At 51.0% G+C, this 26,313-nt stretch overlaps 2 protein-coding genes across 14 annotated transcripts in view; both read left to right on the forward strand.

The window, feature by feature from the left end:
• The window catches only part of JAKMIP1 (janus kinase and microtubule interacting protein 1), a 170,273-nt gene extending 150,368 nt beyond the window's left edge, over nt 1–19,905 (forward strand). For 5 of the 7 annotated variants that reach the window (XM_053567221.1, XM_053567227.1, XM_053567222.1 and 2 more), the window contains 6 exons: nt 2,242–2,310; nt 3,423–3,500; nt 7,039–7,242; nt 12,929–12,994; nt 16,624–16,668; nt 17,767–19,905. In XM_053567221.1, the coding sequence (XP_053423196.1) occupies nt 2,242–2,310; nt 3,423–3,500; nt 7,039–7,242; nt 12,929–12,994; nt 16,624–16,668; nt 17,767–17,796 (492 nt within the window). In that variant the 3' untranslated portion in view covers nt 17,797–19,905. Of the gene's footprint in view, nt 1–2,241; nt 2,311–3,422; nt 3,501–7,038; nt 7,243–12,928; nt 12,995–16,592; nt 16,670–17,766 lie in introns of those variants that run through there. The other 2 variants (XM_053567225.1, XM_053567226.1) reach the window with 2 other exon arrangements.
• A 55-nt stretch (nt 19,906–19,960) lies between these two features.
• Nucleotides 19,961–26,313, forward strand: part of C17H4orf50 (chromosome 17 C4orf50 homolog) — a 122,389-nt gene continuing 116,036 nt past the window's right edge. For 6 of the 7 annotated variants that reach the window (XM_053567367.1, XM_053567365.1, XM_053567372.1 and 3 more), the window contains exons 1-2: nt 19,966–22,495; nt 24,306–24,700. In XM_053567367.1, the coding sequence (XP_053423342.1) occupies nt 24,417–24,700 (284 nt within the window). In that variant the 5' untranslated portion in view covers nt 19,966–22,495; nt 24,306–24,416. Of the gene's footprint in view, nt 22,496–24,305; nt 24,701–26,313 lie in introns of all 7 variants that reach the window. The other variant, XM_053567366.1, reaches the window with a different exon arrangement.

Raw genomic sequence — 26,313 nt, forward strand, 5'->3', positions numbered from 1 at the left:
TGACTACTTGCCTTAGGATATTAAAAATGAATTACATTTAGTTCCTCATCAAAAATATGCTTATCTGTTTCTAAGAACCTGCAATCCTTGTAGCAATGTTTGGGGAAAGGATGTGCTGGGTGCCTAGTGCCGACCCCGGAGCTCATGCTTGGGGCCTGGCTGACTTTGACGTGAGGGAGGAGCCCCTGCAGGAGCTGGGTCAACTCTCATGCCCTCTGCAGAGCCAGCATGTGCCCCATTGAACCTACACACCCTCACCAGCCACCTTCATTGAGCAGTTTTTTTGTTTTTTTTTTTTTATTAAATCATAGCTGTGTACGGTAATGCAATCATGAGGTACAATGTGCTGGTTCCACAAACAGTCTGAAATATTTTCACCGAACTGGTTAACATAGCCTTCATGGCATTTTCTTAATTATTGTGTTCAAACCCTTATACTTTACACTTAGTAAACTTCACCTGCACCCTTCCAAGATGAGTTGTTAATGAGGTGCCTGCTGTGTGCCAAGCAAGAAAGTTCAAACAGTGAGTCAGATGTGGTCCCCACCTCTGGGGCCTGGTGGGGGAGGGCAGCACAGAAGCTCCTGCCAGCGAATGCCGTGACAAGGCACTCATGAGATGGCTGGCATGGGCATTGTGGAGAGCAGCTGACCCCGTGACTTCAAGAAGCAGGGCAGGCCTCCTGGAAGAAATGACAGCTAATTCACGGCCTGAAGGCTGAGTGATGTTAGATCAGTGGAGGCCTGAGGCTGACACGGGGGCTGGGAGAGATTGGGATGCTCCAGGCAGAGTGGGCAGCCCTGAGGTGAAGGGAGGCGTGGCTCACGTGAGGAGCCTTACACAGTTGGGGATGATTAGCGGCCAGGTCTGGGGCAGGGAGAGGAGAGCACTGACTGAGTCTGGGGCCTTGTCCTTGTTACTGAGAGCAAGGGATGTCTTTGGAGGGCTCTGAGCAGGGCAAGAAATTCCCTTAGTAGGTGCGTGTGTTTGAGAGAACAAGCCAGCTGGAGCAGAGCAAGATTTGGGGTGTGGGGGATCAGATAAGAGCCTGGGGGCTGAGATGGGGTCCAGGGGGTGACAATGGGGAGGGCAGGTAGTGGTGGGTTTGGGAAAGGGGAGGAGGCGGAGCCAGTCCCAGGGCTCGTCCCCATTGGTAGACTGTGGAGGCTCAGCTCTTGCTGAGCATCCTGAGGCTCTGGAGGGAGATGTGCAGGACACAGGGTGTGTCCCGGGCAGCAGGGCGACATTTCACAGAACAGCAGAGAGTGGAATCTGGGGGGCAGCTGGAGCCTGGCTGAAGGCTGAGGGCAGTCCTGTGAGGGTGGGAGCTGTCACCAGAGAAGGAGAGCAAGGAGCCGGAGAGGCTGCTGCGGGAAGGCCATGTAATGACTTCAGCAGCCAGGAGGCGAAAGCACGATTCGTACATATGGTCAAACCCGGACGCCCTTGGTGCCTGTGGCACTCCCCTCCTCTCCCTGTGGTCTGGTCAGATCCCTGTGCTGTGGACATCTTCCCCTCTCAAAAGTGGGCTTCTCGTAGAGACACACCCTGTGTCTGCACTTGCCTCTCGCTCACCCCCTGCCCAGACCCAGAGGGAGCGTGGGCAGATCCCCAGCCCCTTACCTGCCACTCAGGTGCATGCTGCCCGGGTCACGTCCACTCCCATGCCCAGCATGATTCCACCTCCTCTCACCACCAGGCAGCTGGACTGCCCAGACTTGACTGTGTGGGGGAGGGCAGCAGCTTTGGTGTCCTGCATGCTGGGTTCAAAATCCTCATTTTCCACCTGTGTGACCTTGGACAAGTTACTTAACTCAGCCTCCACGTCTTTACCTGCAAAATGGGAAAGATGCGTCTACTCCCTGGGTGGCCATGGTGGGGTCAGATACGGTGTCCTGAGTTCAGCACAGAGTAAGTGCTCAATGACCTCAGTGTCTCTGCGTCAAGCTCTGAATGCTCATGCTCACAGCTGCCCATGCTTGCTTTCAGTCAGGCCCTGAATCCGAGCTCCCCACACGGACACTTCATCCTCATACCCATGACCTCCTGCACATGCAGACCCGACCATATAACCGCATGGTGCCCCTGCACAGACGTGTGTTTGTGTGTGTCCATGCCCCAGGCCACTCCTGTGTAGCTATCTGTGGTTGATGACACTGACCTGTACAGACGATGGGATTTCAGATCCAAGGGTAAAGTTCTCACTTTGCTGCATGCCTTTCTGTCCCCGCTGTTTTCCAGTGGCTGAAGCAGATAGAAGGGACTGAGGCAGCCCTGACCCAGAAGATGCTTGACCTAGAAAAGGAAAAGGTAAAGACTTGACCCCTGGGGGCTGGGATGAGCTCAGACACGTCAATTTTCAGAAAGGCTTTGCACATGTTTTTGTAATTATTTATTTGCCTGTATTTCCAAATTTTGCTTTTTCCCCAGCGATTGTTCTGAGTAGTTATCAACCATTTACTTACTTTTTGATATACACAACCAGTTAATATGTATTTTCAGAGCTTCTGCTGTGTCCGAGGCACTGCTAATGACTAAGCAGTGAGCTCCCAGGCCTGTGGGTCATGCGCTCACAGACTCATGGAGTATAGCCTGAGCAGCTGCGACGCGGAAGTGCTTGCCCCGGTGGCTCTGGGGACAACCAGACAGGGCTCAAATCTTTGCTGTCCATACAAGCTTCCTCCTTGATAACCTGGAGATCCCAGTGCACCTTGCTGGGCATGGGAGACAGGGAGCATTTTACCTGGCATGGGGAAGTCAGGGAATGCTTCTTGGAAGATGTGATTCTTTCACCAGGTAGAAATGGGAGGTGAAAGAAGACGGAGCAGCACAGGCCTAGAAGCAGAGTGTGGTGTGGGGGAGCCCTACACTGGCGCCAGAAGGCCTGGGCTTCTAGTCCAACCTCTGCCACTATTGAGCTATGGCATCTTGGTCAAGGCTCTGGTCCTCTCTGGTCTTTTCTTTCCTCATCTGTAAAATGAAGTGGCTTCAGCAGATGAGCTCCAACCCCCAAACCCTCCAAGCAGTATTAGGAAGAGATTTGCATTCTGGAGAGAGCACACTGGCAGAGACGTAGGGAGGAAACCAGGGGAGGTGGGTGGTGCAGCTCAGGCCAGGAACTGCTGAGACAATCTTCAGGGGCCACCAGGGTCCCCTGCATTGTGGGCTTGAGTTCAACATGGTTGCCTTCACTGTGAGTCAGGGATCTGGGAAGGGGGTGTTTAGAGAGTCCGGACCACAGTTCCCAGGGTGGCTGTGAAGGGAGCCCTGGTCAGGAGGCCCTTGTACGGGCACTCAGCAGGGAGCATTCCTGTTCACCCAAGCGTCCCCAGTTTGGTGAGATCGCCACTCTTTAGTTCAAGGTGAGTAGCTGGACTACCTTGCAGAACTTCGTCCCTGACAGGCACCTCCTTCTTTCTCAGGACCTGTTCAGCAGGCAGAAGGGTTACCTGGAGGAGGAGCTCGACTACAGGAAGCAAGCCCTTGACCAGGCTTACCTGGTAGGACCGGAAGTGGGTTGGACGCTTTGACTCTTTAGACTCCACATTAGAGGTTGCTTTGTCCTTTGGGGCTAAAACGCATTTAGGAGGCTCCCCAGTGCCAGGTCAGAGTGGTAAAAGTGCCATCTCCATGTTGTAGCTAGAATGATCATACACATTATTACTTTTTCCAAATCAATCATGATTTTAAAAACATTCAAAGTTACCTTGATGATTTCTTACCTATGCTAATTTAATGTAAATTCTAGTAACTAAGATGAATAGGAAGAAATAGTCTTTTTTTATCTGTTTTTCTAAAAGCTGTCCTAATCGAGTTTTCCTATAAGTAGGAAAAAGAGTGGGTCACAAAGATCAGAGAGGGAAAGCAATGAGGTGACCCCAGACGATCATCAGAACAAAGTGATGAAGTCCTCTGCTATGAACACAGAACTGGTTCTGGGCTTCCAGTAAGGAAGGCAGAGGGGCTGATGTCCATGTTCATCTGTGCTCATGCCCAAAGCCAAGTGCTCCTGGTGCTGACAGACTTTCCTGTGGGGACGGGGGCAGCTGAGGGGACAATGCCCATCTCTAGGAGTTCCTGTAGTAGAGAATTCAGCTCTGCTCCTTATAGGGAGAGGTGGGGGTAATATACAAAGTCTTGAGCAAATCTTTGCACAGATCATTTGTAGTTAAAGTCATGTTACAAAATGGATTTACACCTATGAAATGCAGAATCGGTTACTACAAGACAGCTTTCAAACCCCAGTTTCCATGAGAGGCTCCTGGAAGACAGACAGCAGGCAGCCTGGGCTTAATGGAAATGGGCAGGAGAGTCCCGAGGCTGGTCCAGGCCGCTGGCCCTGCCTGTTGAGGCTCTGAGGCTTGTATCCCACAGGGCCAGGAGCTGGGGACATGGAGGATCAGTATGGGAGACAAGACACTTTCTGTTAGGGTCTGAAAACTCACAAGGTGCTCAGGGCGCAGGCGGAAAAAAATTTCTCACACAGAGATAAGGATATACAAGTAAAAAAAATTATCTTCGTAGAGGCGAGAGTGAGAGAGCGGAAGAGAAGGGGAGAAGAGAGAAGGGGCTGCGTGGCCTCCTAAAGAAAGAGAAGGGAGGTGCCAGCACCGAGACCACTGTCTTGCTGATTTTAAGGGGGACAAAGAGAAAGAAAAATAGTGGTTGCTGTCAGATGATAGGAGAAGCTGGGGCAGGATATTGAACTCTTAACTCTTGGCTCCCCTGCCTTTGCTTGGAGAGTCACACTGTCACTGGAGGTGTGATTCCTGGCCCCAGATAGTTTTAGGCAGGGACCACTGCTGTTCCCTCAAGAACTCTGTATAAAACCAGATTCTCAAGGGGTGGTGCTTGTGGCTCAAAGGAGTAGGGTGCTGGCCCCATAGGCTGGAGGTGGTGGGTTCAAACCCAGCCCCGGCCAAAAACTGCAAAAAAACAAGCAGATTCTCAAAAGCAATTTTAAAGAGAAAGATTTATATCTCTTTTCTGTCTGTTCAGCTTTTTTAGAAGTTGTACAAAACAGAATTCCCCAGGGTATCTGTTACTGAGAGAACTCGTGGGATTGATCTTTAACGATTACTAGGAAATTATGGGATAAGGTATTTTTCCTGATATTTTTCCCCTTTCAGCTTCCAGAATTGGGTAGTGGGTTTCCATCCAGAATTGGCTACAGGGGGGTCTCTTAGGAACTTGGCCACTGAATGGAGAGGGGTGAGCCACCGGGCACCAGCAAGCTCCTCCTCCACATGAAGCCCACATGGGGACCCACATGGGGACCCCCAGAGGCAAAGGAGACAGAAGGCAGAGGACACTGAGAGCCAGCAGGCAGCCAGCCATGACCAGGCATTGCTGGTTAACCCCTACCTCGGTGGCAGTTTCCATCCCACTGATCATTCAGCTTTGTCATCTGGGGTTCCTTCCAAGAGAAGTAGCTGCTCTTTAGCAGACAATGTGGGTGGGGATTTAGGGAGGCAGAAAAGGCGGCCATTCTCTCTTTTGTCCCTACATGAACTTTAAAAAAATTTTTTTTAATTTTGCTTTCAATTGTCTTAGTTTCAAGATTTTTTTTAATTTTCTTTTTTTTCTTATTTATTTATTTTTATTGAGACAGAGTCTCACTCTGTGGCCTTCGGTAGAGTGCTGTGGCGTCACAGCTCACAGCAACCTCAAACTCTTGGGCTTAAGCGATTCTCTTGCCTCAGCCTCCCAAGTAGCTGGGACCGCAGGTGCCCACCACAATGCCTGGCTTTTTTTTTTTTTTTTTGTAGAGACAGGGTCTCACTCTGGCTCGGGCTGGTCTCGAATCTCTGAGCTCAGGGTAATCCACCCACCTCAGCCTCCCAGAGTGCTAGGATTATAGGCATGAGCCACCAGGCCCAGCCTAGATAAACTTTTTTTATTGAGACAGGGTCTCACTTTGTCGCCCTTAGTAAAGTGCTGTGGTGTCATAGCTCACAGCAACTCAAACTCTTGGGCTCAAGTAATTCTCTTGCCTCGGCCTCTCTAGTAGTTGGACTACAGGTGCCCACAACTCACAGGTATTTATTTATTTATTTATTTATTTATTTATTTATCGTTTGAGACAGAGTCTCACTATGTCACTCTTGGTTGAGTGCTATGGCATCACAGCTCACAGTAACCTCCAACTTTTGGGCTTAAGCAAGTCTCTTGCCTCGGCTTCCCAAGTAGCTGGGACTATAGGTGCCTGGCACAATGCCTGGCTATTTTTTGTTACAGTTGTCATTGTTGTTTTAGCTGGACTGGGCCGAGTTTGAACCCGCCAGCCTCAGGGTATGTGGCTGGTGCTGTAACCACTGTGCTATGGGTGCCAGCTATTTATTATTTATTTATTTTTGTTTAGTAGGCTTGGGCTGGGTTTGAACCCACCAGCCCCATTGCATGTGGCTGGCTCCCTAACCACTGAGCTATGGGCGCCCCCCAGATAAACTTAAAAGGTAACTATAGCTAAGTGTTTTGCTGTGGCGTTGAAAAGTAGTAACATCCCTTAACGATTAAAACTTGGCACTTTCATAGGACTGACCACTAACGTCCCATTCAGCTTTGCTAACAAAGCTTGTCTTGCTCTGGAGGGGAGGGGGTAATTTAAACATTGTCAGTATTTTCTTTGAGCTAAAGTTGCATTCCTAGCTGAAAAGCAGATGTGTGTAAACTGAGACATACCTTCCCACTGGGTTCCCATCAGAACAGGGCAGATTTGTTGCGACGTATATGAGCGAAGTGGAAGCCAAAGATGAAATAATCAAATCGCACATTTTGAGTCGCACATTTTCTGGGGAGGCTATGACTATTTCTTCTTTTTGCCTATGTCCACTTTTGTATAGAATAGGGCTGTCTGGGTTGAACAGAGCAAAAAGGTTCTTGATAATATGTGCACAGGGTTGAGGGGCACCCACACCCCCGAGCCCCAAGACTGTTAGCTGCTCCCTTGGCCCCCTCTCCTCCCAGCTCTACCTACCCCAGCTGTCACTGGCCCTCTCATTGTGACCATCATCTGTCTGTGTGATTTGGGCTGCTCAGAAAATCCAGGACCTGGAGGCCACGCTGTACACAGCGCTGCAGCAGGAGCCGGGGCGGAAGACGGGCGAGGCGCTGAGTGCAGGTCAGCGGGAGGACCTGCAGGCAGCCGTGGAGAAGGTGCGCAGGCAGATCCTGAGGCAGAGCCGCGAGTTTGACAGCCAGATCCTGCGGGAACGCATGGAGCTACTGCAGCAGGCCCAGCAGGTAGGGTACCGCTCTCCCGCCGCCCACGGCCCCCTCGAGGCCCCTGTGAGCACCCAGACCTCTGAGGGGCCTCTGGGGGTCTCAGGCACAGTCAGCAGAGAGGTGGCTGCAAAACAGGTTTTAGGCTTAAACCCGCAGGTGCGTTCCCTCCCAGTGATAGGAGAGGATGTGTGGCACTCAGGCATGATGTTGGGCAGACATTAGAACTATACAAAGCCAAGTTGGTTCTCCCCTCGGCCCTTTCCCTCCGGCAACCTCCTGTACCCTATTCTGTTTCAGAGTCAGATGCCTGTAGCCAGGGGCCAGTTTGCTTTTAGCTGTATTTTGGGATGATGGCTAATTTGAGGATTGGGCTTGAAAGCAATACCAGTTGTCACTCTGAAAACCTCAGTCTCTTCCAAGGCCTGATGTCCTTGGTGAGTTTCCTGTGCATCTGTGCGCATGGGGAGTGAGGCTTCAAGACTCGAGAGTGACCACAAGAGAACAGGGGTGGCAGCCCACAGGCGTGTGTGGGGCGTTCACCAAGTGTCGGGCAGAGAGCCTTTATCTCATGTTGCCCCTGAGGGTAAGAACTATTAGGTCCATTTTCCAGATGAGGAAACTGAGGCTTTGGGGAGGTTAACCCAGCCCATAAGGAATCCTACCAGCAGGGAAGGATCTAGGTTACTGGAGGGAAGAGATACCCTGTTTTCCCGAAAATAAGACATCCTCCGAAAATAAGACCTACTTACGGAAAAGATAAGGCGTCCCCTGAAAATAAGACCTAGCGCATCTTTGGGAGCACATCTTAAAATAAGACACTGTCTTATTTTCGGGGAAACAGGGTAGCTCAGAAGGAGCAAACCAGATGGGGGGCTGGCAGAGAGACTGAGAGAGGTTGATTTATTTTAAGGAATTAATTCGTGCAATTGTAGAGACTTAGCAAGTCCAAAATCTGCAGGACAGATTGGCAGTGGGGAAAGCCAGGGAAGGGCTGCAGGGGGAGTCTGGAGGCCTTCCGCTGGCAGCACCCCTTTCTCCCCAGGAAGTCATTCTTTCTCTCCAGCTGGTTGGAGGATGAGGTCCACTCACATTATGGAGGATCATCTGCTTTACTTGGTCTACTGATTTAGATGTTTATCTCACCTGAAAAATCTCTTTATGGAAACATCTAGAATAACATTTGACCAAATATCTGGGTACTGTGGCCTAGCCAAATTGACACACATTACCCATGACTGCCATCAGAGGGGAAGAGCATGCCAGACAGCAGAACAGCGTGGTGAGGTCAGCTTAGGGTGGGCAAAGAAGCTGAAAACACAGATGTCAGGGCAGGCTGACCTGGCTTTGAACTCCCACTGTCCCACTGACCAGCCATGTGGCCTTGGACAAATTACTGTACCTCTCTGGACTTCCATTTCCTCATGGGGTTGATGATAACGCCTGCCTCCTGGGGACAGGGCAAGGTTTGGTGATTGCTGCATATCAGCCACTCTTAGTAAGCGCAGGCTGCTGTGGTCCTCACTGGGTGTGGGCTGTGGGCAGGCTGAGCAGGAGCAGCTGCACGAGCTGATACCTAACGCCCAGCACTGGGCCTCCTTGTCAGGACTTGCTGTCTGAGTGTGTAGTGAATAGAGAGATTGGTTTTGTGTTTGGGAAATTGAGTTCAAAGCAGAACCACTTGTGTGTTTGAGCCCAAATGCTCAAATCTCATGTGATGTGTGTAGAGGGCAGCCTGTATGGAATGCGTGCTGGGCTGGTGAGCGCCCTGAGCACGCAGACAGCACCAGGCTTGGCTGCAGCTCTCAGAAGGGCCTGGTGTGGCACATGCCGACCCGGGTGATAAAATAACAACAACAAAAATGCAAAAAGCAAAAAGCAAGCCACGGTGGTTGTCTCCATGCTGGGCAGTTGAGGACTAGCATCCCTTCAAGAAAAAGTCATTTGAACACTTTTGCAAGTGTTTTGGAGTGTTTGTGTAAAATAATATGGGACAAACCCCTTTGATCATTCTCTTGGCTAATCTGTATAGTAAATAGCATAGGGAAGGCTGACCAATAGAATAACCAGAGCTGAGATTTGCTTTTCCTTTATTTTTGGATCACTTTCTGATTAGTTGAGAATTCCCGGGAAGGTAATTAGGAGATAACCCCTTCCTCCCACTGAATATTAAAACTCTCGTGATCTCACTTTTATGAAAACACACTGATATGTACATGGAAGCCAAAGTCAGTAAGTTCACTCAATAATACATTGCTTTGAGGCTTTAATGAGATATGACATGCAAATCAATTGGCCTGGAGCATTGTAGGTGTTCAAAAAAGGAAGACTCTTTACATAGTGACACATGGACACCACTTCCCAGGGTAGTGTGCTGTCTGCCTGGGCCATTCAAAGCGTGGTTCGTCATACCATGCCAGTGGCGTCGGTGTGATTCAAGACTTGTTAGAAGCGCAGGATCTCAGGCCCCAGCCCGGACCTCCTGAGTCAGATGCCACATTAAGAAGATCAACAGATGATTTCTGTGTAACTTAAAGTTGTTAAATTTTAGTTATTCTGATAGATACGTGGCTATGAGTTACAGAGAGGTGTAAGGTCCTCATTGCTCTTTTTGCTTTATAAGAACATGAATTCTTCCCTCTCCCCTTCCACCTCATCCTGCCTCCCTGGCTGAGGTAGCAGAATCCAGGGGAAACTGCTCCACCTCCTCCCTTCCTGTACCTGACCTGGGTTTCCTGGTCTGTGCTGTGGATCACGCCGAGCAGCTTTACCTCCAGACACAGTGTCTAATATCATGCTGCGGGTGAAAAACTCAGCCAGGGTTTCCCAGAGTAAGTGACCAGGTCAGGACGCTGGCCCATTCTCGCTGCCCACCCGCCACACTACTGAGTACCACACGTATACAGCAGCAGCGGGCAGCAGGGCCCCCCTGCCAGCATCTTGCTGCCTTCGTCAGAGATGCTCAGACTTAGGAATCCGTCTCTTTCACCGGATGCCTCCTTTAGCAGATTTTTTTTTGAGACAGAGTCTCAAGCTGTCACCCTGGGTAGAGTGCCGTGGCGTCACAACTCACAGCAACCTCAAACTCTTGGACTTAAGTGATTCTCTTGCCTCAGCCTCTGAAGTAGCTGGGACTACAGGCACCTGCCACAACACCTGGCTATTTTCTTTTTGTTGCAGTTGTCATTGTTGTTTTAATTGGTCTGGGCTGGGTTCGAACGCACCAGCCCTGATGTATGTGGCCAACGCCCTACCCACTGAGCTACAGGTGCCACCTCCTTTTGCAGATTTGCTAGAAGGAGGTCATCTAGGTGGGATTCTTGGGCAGAGGGGAGATTTTCCTTACACACCTCCTTGGGAGTTGCAGCAACTGTGAAGGGAGCACAGTTGTGGCCTCTGGGATGGAGTAGTGAACAGACTCTAGTGAGGGGGGTGAGCAGGACAAGAGCACACACTGAGAGTGCCAGAGAATGGCACAGGCTAAGGTGCTATGGGGTGGGGCCGTCAGCTGTCCCGCAGAGAGAACGGCAAGGACAAGGCCCTGTGGCGGGAACAGGTGAGTTGTGCTTGAGGAGATGCTTTATGTTTTTTAATGGCTGTAAGTTTCAATTCATGTTTAGTTGTTTGCAAATTGCTCTCATTTGATACTTACAGTCTTCAGAAATCTGTTATCTTCAAAAGAGTATTGCAAAACCTACACTATTTTTCCCTGAAGGGAGGAATTCAAACATGCCTTACAGTGATTATCCACCCCTGTTTTTATGCAAAAATAGTGTAAAATGCTAAGTCATTTATGGACAGCTGTGGGCAGCATTAGGAGCATGGGCTCTGGGGTCAGGCAGGTGTGGATTCCTACCGTGTCCCCACTTACGATGTAACCTGAGGCAATTTGTGTCCCCTCTGTGAAGAATGGGAAGGGCCACAGTCCTCGTCTTAGAGGGATATGGTCCGTGGAGAATTTATCTAAAGTGCTCAGACGTCTCTGTTGCAAAGTAAGCACTCAATGAATATTAGCTGACGTTCACTGCACTTGGCCTTTCCGACTCAGCATATGGATTCATGACCTGGATTCTGTCACTTTTATATTAATCACAGTCCCTAAATTCATTCATTCAACTCCTTCAACTCAGCACAGCACAGTCAAGCATTCTGGTAACATTCTCCCTGTTCCCGTCCTGCCTGCTTTGGCCTGGATGGACCTTCCCGTTTTGCCGACGTCACTGTTGCATTTCTCCTCACATCCAGTCTGCAGAAGGCAGTGACACTCCCTGCACACTCTTAGCTGGCATCTGAGGTTTTCAATCCAATTAGTAGAGAGGGAAAGAAGATTTGAAAGAATCCATCAGCTGATGGCACATTTCCCAACACAGTGATTCGGCACATTTGCAAAGCATTCTGGCGGAGTCAAGGCTAGGGTCAAGCCCCGGGTGTGAAACCACTTTGTCCCGACTCTCTCCGAGGGTTTCAGTAACACTGCCCTTATTTTCTAGCCCCCAGCGGGCCTTCAAAGACACCTGCTGGGATGGTGCATGATTGCAATACCCTCTCCACTTTCTCTGTTCCTGCACAAGCCTTATTAACACAGCACCACCCCTACGTGCCCCTCCCCAGAGACTCTCAGTGGCTCCCTGGTGCCAGAGGATAAAGTCCGGGTTCAGAACCTTCTCCAACCCATCCTGACCTTCACAACGGCACTGCCCACCTCTTTCGATGTCATACCACTGCATTCTGTTCTGTTTTAAACTTTTCTAAGGTCTATGTATCGGGCGCTGTTCTAAGTCCTGGAGCACAGCCGGCATGGATCTCTAGCCCTGGGACAAATATGTAATCCATATTCTTTATTTGCCTGCTCAGGGTGTTTTGCTCCAGTCTGTCCACCCTCCTAGTGAAGGAGTTCTCTGGCCAGATGAGGGCTGATAAGGGCTACAGCCCTTTAGGCAGTTGCCTAGGGGTCCCTGCACTGGGGGTTTGGGGAAACTGTCGTAGGCACATGACTAACTGGAAAATGCCGAATTTGCCAGATTCCCCCTGGGTGGGATACTGTGTGGGCTTGAAGGAATGGTTGATAAACCACCTGGGCGTGTGGGTGTCTCAAGGGGAATTCAACAAGTTCAGTGCCAAGTAGGGTGACCAACCCTCCTGGTTGGCCTGGGACTAAGGGGTTTCCTGGGACTCAGGACTTCTGTTGCTAACACCAGTAAGGTCCCAAGCAAAGGGAGGCAGTTGGTCATCCTGGTACCTACGGCCCTGTGGGTTTCCGAGAGGGTGGTTTCCACCACCAGCATTTCCTTCTTCTGCCCCTTTGACTCCCCCCAGCTCCCAGGCTGCAGCTGAAAAAATCTTGGACCAACATGCAATTTGGTATCACATCAAGTCCGTGCTTTTATGTGCCTGCTCAGCATGCCTGTCTGTTTTGGTCCAGTCTTGATATTTATATTTTTAAAAATCCCATTTTAAGGGTGTGCACTGCATATTCTATTTCCGTGAGCTTCAAGAGCAGGTACAACCCCCCATGAGTGGCAGAGTTTAATCCCCGTGGGTGGTGGTGATACAGATGTGCACACATCTGAAGGCTCACGGTGCTCGCTCCCCTTTAAGTGCTGCGTCCTTTTTCGCTTCTGTGCTGGACCACAGTAAAAAATGAAGAATGACGTTTTGAACCTGGAAAACTTACTTCGTTTCCGATACTTACCCTGATGTGTTTCAGCGTGTCCGAGAGCTGGAGGACAAGCTCGAACTCCAGAAGCGGCACCTGAAGGAACTGGAGGAAAAGGTAGGTGGCTAGAGCTCCCACGGTCCCTGGGGTCTCTTTCCCAGAAACATTAGCGTGGAATTGTTTTTTCCCCATTGTCAGTGTCATGATGTCTAAAGTATAGGGTCCATTTCCAAGCCCTCCTTTCTGTGCCGTTCTCCTCCAAAATCAGCACCTCTAAAACATAGGTATCCCCTTCAAATCCTTCCTGGTGAAGATACTGCCTCCTCCCTGGCTGTCAGAAATTCTGCTGTCTGGGGCCAGGTGTGTGTGTGCACGTGGGTGTGTCTTTCACAAAAGACCTCCTGCATCTTGCCACTGCCACCTCACTAGGGTGGACGCATCATGCTAGACTGTGACTGTCCTCCAGCTCTCGGACACTCATGGGGGGTTGTACCTGTTCTTGAAGCTCAGGAAATAGAATTATGCAGTGCACACCCTTAAAATGGGATCCCTGAGTAGGGATGTGGTTATTTCCCATGGACTCATTCATTTTCAAAGCCTTCTATAGGCTCCAAATCACTGGCCCTTTGGGTATGTCTTACCCAGCCTTGTTTATGTCTTACCCAGTTGTCTATCATGGCGACTATTTTATGGGTGAGAAAACCGAGGCAGAGATAGACTTGAATACCTGTCCATGGTTCCACGTGGGTGGCTGGGGCCTTCACAGATGCTGTAGCCACGCCACCTGCCCACTCCACCACGTGCTGCTGAGGCAGCAGACATGGGTCTTCCTCGGGGGGTGTGAGGTAGCACCATATCTGCGTCTCCCCTGCCTCTGCCTCCACCTGATGGCTGTGAATCCTACAGGGCTGGGACCAAGTGTCTTTCATGAAGACATGCAGGACAGTTCTAGCCTGATAGGGTGTCATCCGATGTTTGTGGGCTAGGCAAACAAGCGATCATAGATGAGCACAAAGAGAAAGCATGACGCTTATGTGTCACCGAGGTGAGTGCCATCTGGGAAGGAGATGGGGGGTCAGCAACCCTGTCTGGGAGGTCCCTGGGCCCACATGCCTCAGGAGGGGTTCCCAGTCTGAACCTTAAAGGGCAGTGTGGTGTCAGCCTTGAGGATACGAGAGAGGGCATTTCTGGGCTTCTCATGGTGGAGAGAGGAAGCTGATTCATTCCAGGGAGAGGCCAGGGCCAGAGTTAACTGAAGTCACTGGAAGGCAGATTTCAGGGCTGTCCAAAAATGGGAGGCCAGACTTCCCTGTCCTGGAGAAAACAAACGCCATGTGGTACCAGAGACAGGACAAGGCTCAAGGCTCCACAGGTGCTTCCTCTTCTTTTTCTCATGAATTGGCTCTCATGCAGGTTGTCACCTTCCCACCTCTGCCCAGAGCCTCCTGGCCTCGCTGGCTGCGCACAAGCTGGAGGATCTGCACAAAGGCGGGTCTGGGCTCTCCCACCTTCCCCGCTCACCTTCGGAGGAACCCTAGATTAAGCTGATCCCTTGAGTTCCTACCTGTCAGAAGCCCACTGACCCCCAAGCCTCCTAGGGTTATTTTGAGGACCCAATGGGTCCTCAAATATTGTCCACTTTAATAAGAACTGCATGGGAGATAAGCTGGCTTTGCAGGCAGATGAGCATGGGCTTCCCTCTGGCCTTGCCTAGCTGGTCCCCAAGGCCCTGGAGGGTTTTTCCCTCTGCCCCAGGCCTTGATGTTCTCACCTGCTGCTAGGAAGGATGCTCTGTCTCCTAAGGTGCTTTTGAGGGCTAAATGAGGTCAAGGATATGAAAGATATGAAATTTCTTGGCCGGAGGCCCAGGTAGGGTGGGTGGACCTTCAGGGCTGGCTCTTCCTATCTTCCTATCTCCCAGGGAACCTGATGACTTTCATTAGCAAAATGGGTCACAGGGCCAGATATGAGAGAAGAAAGGTTTCATATGTGAGTACAGTTGTTCCTGCTGATTGAAACGTGAAAAGTCAGGTCAGTTAGGCACATTCATTAAAAAAAAAAAAAACAACTGGCTGTATCCTCAGCAGTGGGAATAGTTGGGAAATGTTTGAATTGTCTTTCTGGTTCTTTTTTACTCTTCTCTCAGAGCAAATGTTTGTAGACTGCAGTCTCCTTTTGTCACAGAAGGGAGTGGCAAAGGCTGGAGCCTGGAGCAGGAGGGATTGGCTGGTTTGGACGCTTGGTCAGTTCTGTGGGACCAAACACATTCCAAGTTGCCTGCGTTCACCTTCATTTCCTTGTGGGCACAGCTGGCCTATGACAGTGGGAAGTAACTCCAGCCACCGCTGTCAGTGGCTCCTTAGTTCCCTTGTGGCCAGAATCTCTTTCCTGGCATACCTCACTGGGTGGTCTTGGCAAATTCTTTCCCTCCAGGCCTCAGTTTCCCCACGTAGCAGATGAAGGGCTGGGTGATACACAGGGCTCCTTCCAGTTCTGACTTCCATTGATACTAAACCTTGTCTAGGAGTTGATAACTGTTTGGACTTTACTTTTTTAAATAAATAATATAGGGGAGATATTACCTTGTTTGGGGTGGGGGGACAAAAACCCAAGGATTACTTTCAAAGGGTGGGATTTAAATATATCTCACCTGATGACTATCGAGTCCCTTTTTTTTTTTTGTTTTTGTTTTTGTTTTTTTTAGAGACAGAGTCTCACTTTATGGCTCTGGGTAGAGTGCCGTGGCCTCATACAGCTCACAGCAACCTCCAACTCCTGGGCTTAAGCAATTCTCCTGCCTCAGCCTCCCCAGTAGCTGGGACTACAGGCGCCCACCACAACACCCGGCTATCTTTTGGTTGCAGTTTGGCCGGGGCCGGGTTTGAACCTGCCACCCTCGGTATATGGGGCCGGCGCCCTACTCACTGAGCCACAGGCGCCACCCGACTATCGAGTCCCTTTGAACAAAGCAAAGTTTAAAGCAAGTTTAAAAGGTTAAGAAAAAAAAAATTCTACTTTTAAGATGACAAGTATAGTTTTTCCTTCCTTTAAGGACATTTTTTCCCCCTGCTGTTTTTGTTTTTTTTTTTTTTCTTTTTGAAAGCAGACTAATGAAATGGCAGAAAAGATGTTAAACGGTGACTCTCTTAGGGAAAAGACCCCTGGCAGGGATAGTGTAGGAAAAAGGGCTGTTTATCTGCAAGCTGGACAGGGCAACCTTGAGTGGAATCACCCGGATTCCTGGTGTACACATTATGATGCCCTGGCAGGGATAGTGTAGGAGAAAGGGCTATTTATCTGCAAGCTGGACAGGGCAACCTTGAGTGGAATCACCCGGATTCCTGGTGTGCACATTATGATGCCCTGGTTTGGAGGGAACCACTAGCCGTTGCCTATCAGAGGGTCCTTCCTCTGTTCATACTGGCCTGCCTGGGCTCTCCAAGGGAGCTTCATCTAAGCACCAGAATGTCCTGGTCCACAGTGTAGACCTTCCCTATCTGAGTTAGCTGGACACATGGGAAGTGAATGGACATACCCTGCCCAGGTTTTCTGGAGGAAATCAGCCCTGAAGCCTGTTGGCTTCCGCTTCTCTCTCTGAACCCAGCCCCAGTGTCATAGTTACTATAAAATGCTGCCATTGAATTCCATACTACATATCTTACATCTTTTTTCTTTTCTTTTCTTTTCCTCATTTTCTTTTGGTCTTATTTTATAGTTTTTGTTCCTTTTTTTGTTTTTCTCACTAGCATTCATTCTGTGGCCTTGATGACTTCAGTGAGCCAAGAACTCGGGTTGGTATCCTTTCCTTTTCACTGATACAAATGACAATTTTCTGAAAAAGGAGGATTCCTCCCCACCTCTGCCTGTGACATTCCTTGTGGAAGGTGGCCTTGGGTGGACTCCTCAGCGCTCCTGCTTGTGGTCCAGGCTGCCCTGGGTCCCTAAGGAGTTTCACCCCCGGGGGTGGGGATCAGGAAAGCTCTGTAAATAAGAAACTCCTCTATGCATTTTCATTCCACGAAAGGGGCTTCTGTTTTGTTCCAAAGGTTCTTTTCAGTTTGTCTTCAGACCCTGGCGCTCCCCATTGCCTTGTGCACCAGTAAATCCTTTGTAGGGTCCAGAGAGAGGGGGTTCCAGGGGCAGGGTGGGTACAGGGCCCATGGAGCCAGAGCACAACCTACATGCAAACTGTGCAAAAAGCCACCCAGCTCCCTGCACCTCACCCCATTCTGTTCCTGGTTTGATGCCTGAGCTGTCCTCAGGGACAGCCCCAGCTGGTCCTGTTCTGACAACTGCACTCTGTGTGTCCCCGGACTCAGCGCCCACCCCAAGTCCCTACTTTGGCACCGAGACCATCCACATTCTCCCTGCTCTGCCAGGACCCCTAGGGTTCTGCCCCTGAAACCAGCCCAGGAGCAGGGGATCGGCCCATTTCTGAGCTCCAGGGATGCCCACCAGCTGCCTAGACCCCCCCAAGCTGACCTCTGATGCTGGGCCCTTGCCTGATGGCCTCATGAATGTCCTTGAGGCTCACCCCTGCCCACAGGACCTTTGGTCCGGTACCTTCCACCCCAGTGCCTGGGCCACTGCTGGGCATGTGGCAGGTATTCATCTAACATTTGTGAAATGAAGTAAGGGCTGACCTCAGGTCTTAGAGGACAAACTACATTCGGTTCCATCTGATGAGAGGTGGCGGAGGTCATAGGGGGGTTTGTAGGTTTTGGAGGATAAGGGATCTGACCCTATTGCTGCTGCTTCCCTGGATTCTGGGGGAAGGTCCTTTGGGGACTTAGCCAGAGCTGGGGAAGGGCACATAAGCCAAGGGCTCCTCTAGCTATTTTAACCCTTGGTTCTTATGTCATTTTAAATTACTTCTTTTCATCTTACAGGATAAAAAAAGAATTTATGGAATAAACTGAGTCCCTATGGCAACCCCCAACCCCACTCAAACCAAAATTCAACAGTGAAACAAGCTATTCAAAACCCCAGAGACTGCAAACAAAATTCACATATATTTGACAAAAGCTTTACAGAGAGGCCTTTTGGATGTATAGCTGTGTCCTGGCTAATGCAGGCGGTAAGAACTCTGCAGGGACAATGGGGATTTTGTCACATTCAGCGTCACATCTGTGTCCCAAGTGTGGAACCTTCAAGAGTGTGAAGGGGCAGAGACCTGGATTCCAGGAAACCAAGTGCAATTACGAGAAATCAAGGGATCAGAGAACCAGTGCAAGGCCTGGCTCGAGCCAGGCCTGCGCCCTCGTCTCCATGCCGTGCGCCTCCCCTGACCAGTGTGTGTGCCTAGCCGTCTCTGCCCTGTGTACATAGATCTCCACAAACCGTGCTGTGTTCATCCTGGAGTCTCTCTGCTGGAGCCATGTGCAAATGTCCATGTGATCTGAACCCCAAGTCTTACCCCAGTCAGCAAAACCTCTGAATTTCTGCACGGCTGGCTTTAGCAGCTGGAGCCCAGAGAGATAAAGCAAGACTCTGATGAGGGGCTGGAGCTTTGCCCAGCATGGAGGAGCGGACTTCAGGGATCACAGATTTCCAAGGGGAAGCTGAGGGCTCTGTCACTTTTGTGGGTGTCACCTGGCAAAAGTCCCAGAGCATGACCATCCCTGGGGCGACACAGAATGAGGATTGAGAAAGTGGACACAGCTACTACCTAGAGCACACCCGGGCCTGTCTGTGTCTTAGTTATAATTTGCAAGAGGCTGTCAAGGAAGAGGTGCTGGAGCCATGCCCTGGGAAGCTGCGGGACAAGCTCCTTCTGCAGGGGTCTGACACTGGGTCCCACTCTCACACCAGGAGGAGAAAGTGAACCCTTCCTGCTGAGGCCATCCCTGAACGGAGCTGGGAGCATCTTCAGGGTGTCAGAGGCCTCCCCAGAGAATGCAAGGTCAGCCATAGAGGGCCAGGCACTGGCCAGGGATGGTCTTCCCAGAGGACATTCCTGCAGAAGTTGCTCTCTGCTCATGTTCCTGTTGTTCTAGGCTGGGTGGGGTGGGGACACCTCCAAAGGAAAGCATCTGCTCACATGACTTTGGAAGGGAAGCTTTGGAGTCAGAATAAATGGAGCGAAGGAGAAGACTGTGGATGTGAAGAGGAGGCCAGCCGTGTCTGTGCTGGGAGACCTGGCTGAAGGCAAGGATGTCTCATGCTCTGCTTGTTGGGCAGAAGATTATTCCTCTTCAGGAACAATCCTGAGAAGGATGTTTACTGCAAAAGGGAAATGACTACATTCAGGCTGCTGAGGGAACCTCAGGGGGGATGGTACCTGACAGAGGAGCTGAAAGTTCTTGAGGCCAACCCCACAGATGGAAGGACACTGCACCCTCCACGGGGCCCCACCAGCCAGGAAAGCTGCCACACCACACTAAAGGATTTGGGCGCTCTAAGCAAACTCACATCAGAACAGCCAGGAAGCACCTGTTCTCTTTTGAAATCCAAATTCCAGAACACCTGCTGGCCCAGCTCCTGTGACTTACCAACACTTAGTGACCAAATAAGCTTGGAAAAAATAGGTGTCTGAGCAGCACAGGCATGATGGGAGTGTGGGAGCATGCAGTGAGTGGGGACAAGAGCATGCCCGTGTCTCAGGGCCAGGAGACACAGGAGCATTTCTGCCCCAACTTTTGTGGGCAGGAGTCCTAGAGGTGCCACGCATCTCTGTTCCTGTGGCTGTGTGCCCATTGTGTGCCCCTGCAGGCACAGGCAGGAGTGTCGTCCCTGTCCTTCTGCAGGGGAAGGGCAGTGTCTGAGTCTGCCCAGCTCTCCTATGCAGACCATGTGTGACAGAAACAGCCTTGGCTTTGAATTCAGACCCACTCAGTCACTCCCAGCCTGGCCACTCCTTGCTGCTCTGAGAAATGGGGTGACACTGTGCACGCAACGCTGACGAGGGTATGAGCTGGACAGTTAGAGCCACAGCGTCCCACAGGCCACCCTGGCTGCCCGCAGGAGATGCAGCGCCATCTTTGGCTCTTCTTTCTGTGGCGCTTGTCCTCAAAGGAGTCCCTATAGCCGACTGGGGCCAGGACCCATGCTGGGGCCAGGACCCCCTGGGAGGCAGCGTAGGTGGAGGAAATGAGGTTCACCCAGGCAGGTACGGTAGTGGCCCCGCTTCCATACCCCAAGTCCCTGGTAGGAGCCAGCATGTCTCCCAACAGTCCTAGGTGTGGCTTCCAACGCCCCTGCTGGGGACAGGCTTGCTTCCAAGGGCCTTTCTGCTCAGGGAGCCACAGGGCCTCAGTCGACACCAGGCACTCACACGGCAGCCACAGCTGCTGTGCCTGGGAGGTGCGTCCTGCAGGGTTCCTGCCACTGCTGCTGCTGGCAATGCACATGTGGTTCCCCAGGAACCCAAGGTCACCTTCTCAAGTAGGGAGGTGAAGGTGGTTCAGCCCTTCCCACACCCTTCCCACAGACCCACTAGGAGGACTGAGTAGAGGGCCACAGAAGGTTTCTGGTACAGAGATGCCCCCAGGAGCAGCCTGCACACGGGGGCTGCCATCTCTCACTCAATCCTCTGTGGGCCAAAGGCAGCTGGGGAGGAGTAGGGGCAGAGGAGTGGAAGGCTGGGGACCGGGTTCTGCCACCACCAACCTGGCAGCCTCTGGAGGCCAAGGAGCCAAGGCCAGGCCAGCAGACTGGCTGTGCAGGGACAAGCCCTGCTGGTTTGCCCAGGAGGTCAGTCCCCCATGGCTGCGAGGTCTTTCTCATTGGGTCTCACTTCACTCTGGGTCTCTGGCTGGTCACAGAGACCAGCTCCAGTGACATGCTGAACTGGACTCAGGTGAAACCGGACAAGTGCTTTGAGAGCTGACGCGTTTACAGTTAGCTTGCACTAAAGGTCCAGGATGCCATCCAGCCTGCACACAGCACTGGGCCAGGAGGGAGAGAGAAATGTGCGTTCAGGGGCCTGCGGCTTGCCCTGGCTCTCTGCACACCCACGTCAGCCCTGGAGTCACTGTCCCTGTCAGCAGATTTCCCTCCCCGCTCTCCACCCCCCTGCCCACCAGGAGTTGGGGGTTGCAGCCCCTGCTTTTCCCTCCCTCCCTAACTAATCCCACGACCCGGGTGGCACTGTTGAACCATGGCCTGTTCGATTTGCATTTTCTCACACTTAACCAGGACCTGCTAGGGGCAACCAGTGTGGATCCTCGTCCTCCCTCGGGTGGTCTGAACTCTTCGGTAGGCCCCAAGCTCTGCCCCCGGAGTCTGTCCCCTCCTCCCCTGGCTGCCAGTCTTGGTCTCAGGAATGGAAGAATGAATTCATGGACCACAGGCAAGCAATAGTTGATAGTGATAGAACAATAGTTGATTAGAGGATGGAAAAGCTTCCAACACAGTGGAAGGGGTCCTGGGGGCAGGTCAGCTGTTTGGAGCTTTTATACCTCATCTGCGGCCCAAACCTTGCTGGAAAACACTGATTGGGTCCTTCAAACCTAGCTGGCTTACATTGATTGGTCTCTTTAAACCTTAACTGACTGGCCTCTGTTGATTGGCCCTCTCTTTGGGCCAGCGAGCTTTTTGCGTCCGATCCCCTACAGGGAGCCCCCTTCCCCACAGCACATTCTGCCCAGCAACAGCCAGTGACCAATGGCTGCACTGGTCATCCTAGGGAAGTCCCTACCACTTGTCCTGCTACCTTGCCAGTAGCTGCTTTTAAAGCCTTCTGGCTTCTATCAGTTCCAGCCGAGGTTAGGACTCTAGTGTCCTTCCTGTGTCCATTTCAGACTTGGGGAACCTAACCAAGGCTTCAGGGGGGCAGGGACCATCCTCACAGCCACCTGCAGGCATTGATAAGGCCACTTTCCTTTTCTGCCTTCCCAATTCCATCTTCCCCACACCCATCCCCCATCTCCCTCACCCAGAAAGAGCTCGATGACACTTCTCTAGGGGAGGCGCCACCATGCCCTGCCCTTAGGGGAGGAGGGAGGATGCACCCTTCCTCAGGGGTGCTCCCCCAGGAAGAGGTTAGAATTCCTGCTAACGCCTCCGGAGGCCTCAGGATGATTTTCAGTCGGTCACTCTGCTGCTTTCACTGTCAATCAATCCTCAGAACACAGTGCCAGGCCCTGGGAGCCCAGTGGAGGCTCCACATTGGGAGGGGCACTGCTGTCATTTTGCAAGGGGCTGTCACTTGCCTGGGATCACACGGCAAGTAATGACCTCACTAGGCAGCTGACCACAGGGTCTGGGGGCTGCACAGCATTGCCTCTGCCCACCACCCAACAACCCCTTGCCACACTGTGTGTTGCACACCTGTTGAGGGCTCTGCCCAGATCCACTTGCTTATTCCTCAGCAGCTCTTGACTTAGGAACGATTTTTACTACCCCACTTTTTTTAATGAGACCTTAAGTATTATTTGTCCAGGATCACACCCAAGGAGAGATGGAGATAGGACTTGAACCCAGGCTGTGTGCTGGGATCCCATGCCTGGGATCTGAGTTGCTCCACGGCCCCTCCAACCAGCATGTACCCCTTGCTACCTCCAACTGTCCCTGCTCCGGGTCCACTGCAACCCCTCATGACCATCTAGATATTGGCCACGCCGAGGAAATAGGGTTAAAGACAGAAGCTTGTCCAGCTCAGAAAACCTCTCTACAAAGGTAAAGAAGAAGGAAAATTGTTTTATTGTTGAATAAGTGTTAAACTAGGACATGGTGTGTGTTACGTAGGGGAAATCCCTGCGAGACTGCGAAGACAGAGGAAGGTCACCTTTACGCGGCCAGGCTGACCACCCACACTCACTCTCAAGGTCCCCTCTGTTCATTAAGCATTTTTATCCAATGGAAAAAATGCACGTCTTATCTTTCTGGCAGGTTAGGTAATTCTGTAACACAGACACTCGGGCACTATTTTCCTTGGCTCATGGGTCCTTCAGAAAGACATTCCTGGGTCATAAAGCTTGCAACAGGCTTATTTTTGTTTACATTTATTTTAAAGAGTTGAAGAAAGGACTTACAGGTTTTTTTTTTTTTTTAAGTGAATGCTGTAAGAAAAGGGAGAAGGGAAATCTCTTCCCTTATTTTTCACTGGGAAATTAAGCCTCTTAGCGTAAGTTTTTCTTTGTCCTGATACCTCTGTGCATCAGGCCTGGACTGTTGCACCTGCCCCTTCCTGCACACCTAGCTGCCTCCCTCCTCGCCCCTGCAAACCCAGAGCACTCTGTCCTCAAGGTAACAGCTGCCCGGGCACCTCCTGACTCCCAGAGAGAAGCCAGAGTTCTTGAGCACCTTTGTGGATGTGGGCCCCAGCCCCTCTGTCCTCTTCCTTGCGTTCCCTTTTCTGTGTGCCTACTGTGCCAGCCAAACCCAGTCTGCCCCAATCCCTGCCTCTCTGTGCAGGGCTGTGGCCTGAGAAGCCCTCCCCACCCCCACCGGCGTGTCCCACCTTCTCTGCCTGCAGCAAGTCCTATGCCTTCCCAGGTGTCTTTCAGCCTCCCTCGCCCTCCTCCAGGCATCCAGAGGATGTGTTTTCTCCCGCTCTGTGGTCCTGTTGCAGCCACACCTATCGTCTGTCTCCTGGCCTAGAACACACTCTCTCCACTGTTGGAGTCAGATATGGATTTCAATTCAAACTGCCCCTTCCCATCCCATCTATGGCACCCGAACAAGCTCCTCCACTTTCCAGAGCCTTCACTGGCCCATCTTTAAAATGGTGATGTACGGCGCAGTGGCTCACGCCTGTAATCCTAGCACTCTGGGAGGCTGAGGCAGGTGGATTGCTGAGCTCAGGAGTTCAAGACCAGCCTGAACAAGAGCAGAACCCTATCTCTACTAAAAATTAGAAAAAAACTCGTCAGGCTTGGTGGCACTTGCCTGTAGTCCCAGCTACTTGGGAGGCTGAGACAAGAGGATTGCTTGACCCCAAGAGTTTGAGGTTGCTGTGAGCTATGATATCACCAGTCTCCACTGAGGCTGACAAAATGAGACTCTGTCTCAAAAACAAACAAAAAATAACATGGCAATGTGAATGCCCACCTCATAGAGTCACCAGAAGAATTGGACCAGGTAAGGCATTTTTAGCCCCCCCAAAGTGTGGCCAGCACCCAGGGCAGCATTAATTTCCCTTCCCCGTCTCCTAGAGTCCTTGGTAACTATGTGCTATACCCAGAGAAGCATTGTAGAGCCTCATTCATTGTGGGGTGAAAACTTGAATTTTGTTTACTACTGAGAATGTGTAACACCCTGATGGGTGATGAGCCTGCTTGAAGATCCTATTTTTCCTCTTTGTATACATTATTAAGCATTTAATTCCAAGGGATTTTTTTTCTCTGCAACTTTTTCTTGCCATGGATGAGTCCTGGCATGCTGTCTTGTAAAGCAAGAACTTTCATTCATATTGTATGATGCCTGTGTGAGTGAAACCCATGTCACCCCTCATGAATAATGCACCTGTTCTTGCCTTCCCCCAAAGGATATTTTCTCCAACTATGTGAAGGCACAACCACCACCTCGAATCTGCAGGAAGTCAGTGTTGCAAATTCACTTAACTTTTTAAAGTCTTGCTCTATAAAAAATTTAAAGAATGGAGCCAACAGCTAAGGGAAGAACTGAAAAAAGCTTCAGTTATGTCATCAGAGCCCCCAGCAGTGATGGGTTTGACATAATGAATGTTGATGTGAAGATTGACACGTCCTGGGTGTTCCAGGATGTGGAAGATAGTGAGGATCAGGGATGTCTTCTGGAAGAAGCAGCCAGCAGCCCCGCTGTGGACACAGGGACACTCAGGAAGCAGCTGGAATCCTCTGAGCAGAAGCTGTTGGCAGCTGCGGACAAGTATGTGACATCAGAATCCGGGCTGAGGAACAGGTAGTTGTGCCATTTTGATTTCCTTGTGTGTATTTAACGAACTTGGGGCATTGTAATTGTTATCATGGTGTGTTGAACCATCTCTGGGACCCAGGCAACAGGCTTAGCAGGGTGGTCCTTTGCACTTCGTTCTTCCTCTCTCCCATCCTCTGCTTCAGATCCATAGGGAGGTCTCCTGGGCTCCTTTGCTCCCTGGTTGCCATCTGGCCACAGCCAGTGGGAGATCCTGGAAGGCAGGAGGAAGGGAGAAGCCAAGGTCTTTTTCCCTCATGTCTGTGCTGGGTGCTGTCATCTCTAACTATGGCTGTAACTCAGACATGCTTTCTGCGTCCTCCATGGCCTGGCTCCCTGGCCCTGGTGACCCGATTCCCAGCCCCAGGCCCAGAAGCACCTCCAGCAGTTGCTGATCTGGGCTGCCTGTCACCTCTGCCTGGCCTTTTGGCTCTTCCGTCTTCTTTGTAATAATTTATCTGCATTTGTTTTTCTCTGCTGAACTCCCTGGCATGGGCTGTGTTTTCCCAACAGGGGTGACATGGTCCCAGTGTAGCACATTTGAGTCTGGGTCTTCCTCCAGAGTCTTTCCTGATGACTTCTTGATACCTGAGCTGGCAGAATGAGGTGGGGCTTTTTATATAAATCAGAGGAGAAACCCCTGGTGGGAATGTGGTCCAGCTAGGACTTGGGTTGCTTCTGGTGGGTTTGCTAATATCCCAGCAAACAAGTGCTGGCATTTTTGCAGGACTTAACCCATTTTCTAGTATTTGCCTTTGTTTCAATAAAGACAAGTCACTAAATGTGGACATACATGTGATTTTACCTTTGTTCTTATTTTTTGATTGTAGTGACTTTATTTCAGTGGCTTTTCAGGCCCCCAGAAAGGGTCTCTTTAGAGCTGTCACCCAGTCAGCCATCTTCACTGAGGGGTCTCAATCACTCGATTCTGCCTTGTAGGTCACAAAGACCCCTTGAGGCCCTCCCTTGCTCGATTCCTTCATGATGCGTGCTCTGAAAATGCACAGCCACTGTGTTCAAACCAGGTTGCTGCTGCTGCTTCCCCATTGTCAGTAGTCTTTTCACCATCTCCTTCTTCCTCTTAGCACAGGCAGGGCCTAGTGTAATATTGTCTAGACCCAGGGATGGGAAGGTGCAGGCTGGTAACAGGAGGAGAGAAACCATCTTCCCGGGGGGAGGAGCTAGAGGGAGGGGGATCGATGGGATTACACCTGCGGTGCATCTTACAAGGGTGTATGTGAAACTCAGTAAATGTGGAATGTAAATATCTTAGCACAATAACTGAGAAAATGCCAGGAAGGCTATGTCAACGATTATGATGAAAGTGTGTCAAATGCTCTGTGAAACTAGTGTATGATGCCCCACAATCATATCAATGTACACAGCTATGATTTAATAAAAAAAAAGAAAAAAGAAATCATCTTCCCGAGAGTGGCAGGCACCCGGGTCTTACCTTCACGGAGCTGCAGGCGAACCCAGCCCTTTGCACCTGCTGAGAGAGGTGGGCCACAGACCAGGCGCCACCTGATGCCAGAGGCCTCAACAGGAGCAGGAATGGACCGTGAATTCACAGGCTTACGCTGATCAGCTCTTGCAACAAG

This window comes from Nycticebus coucang, chromosome 17 (assembly GCF_027406575.1).
Source record: "Nycticebus coucang isolate mNycCou1 chromosome 17, mNycCou1.pri, whole genome shotgun sequence".
NCBI classification, from domain to species: domain Eukaryota; kingdom Metazoa; phylum Chordata; class Mammalia; order Primates; family Lorisidae; genus Nycticebus; species Nycticebus coucang.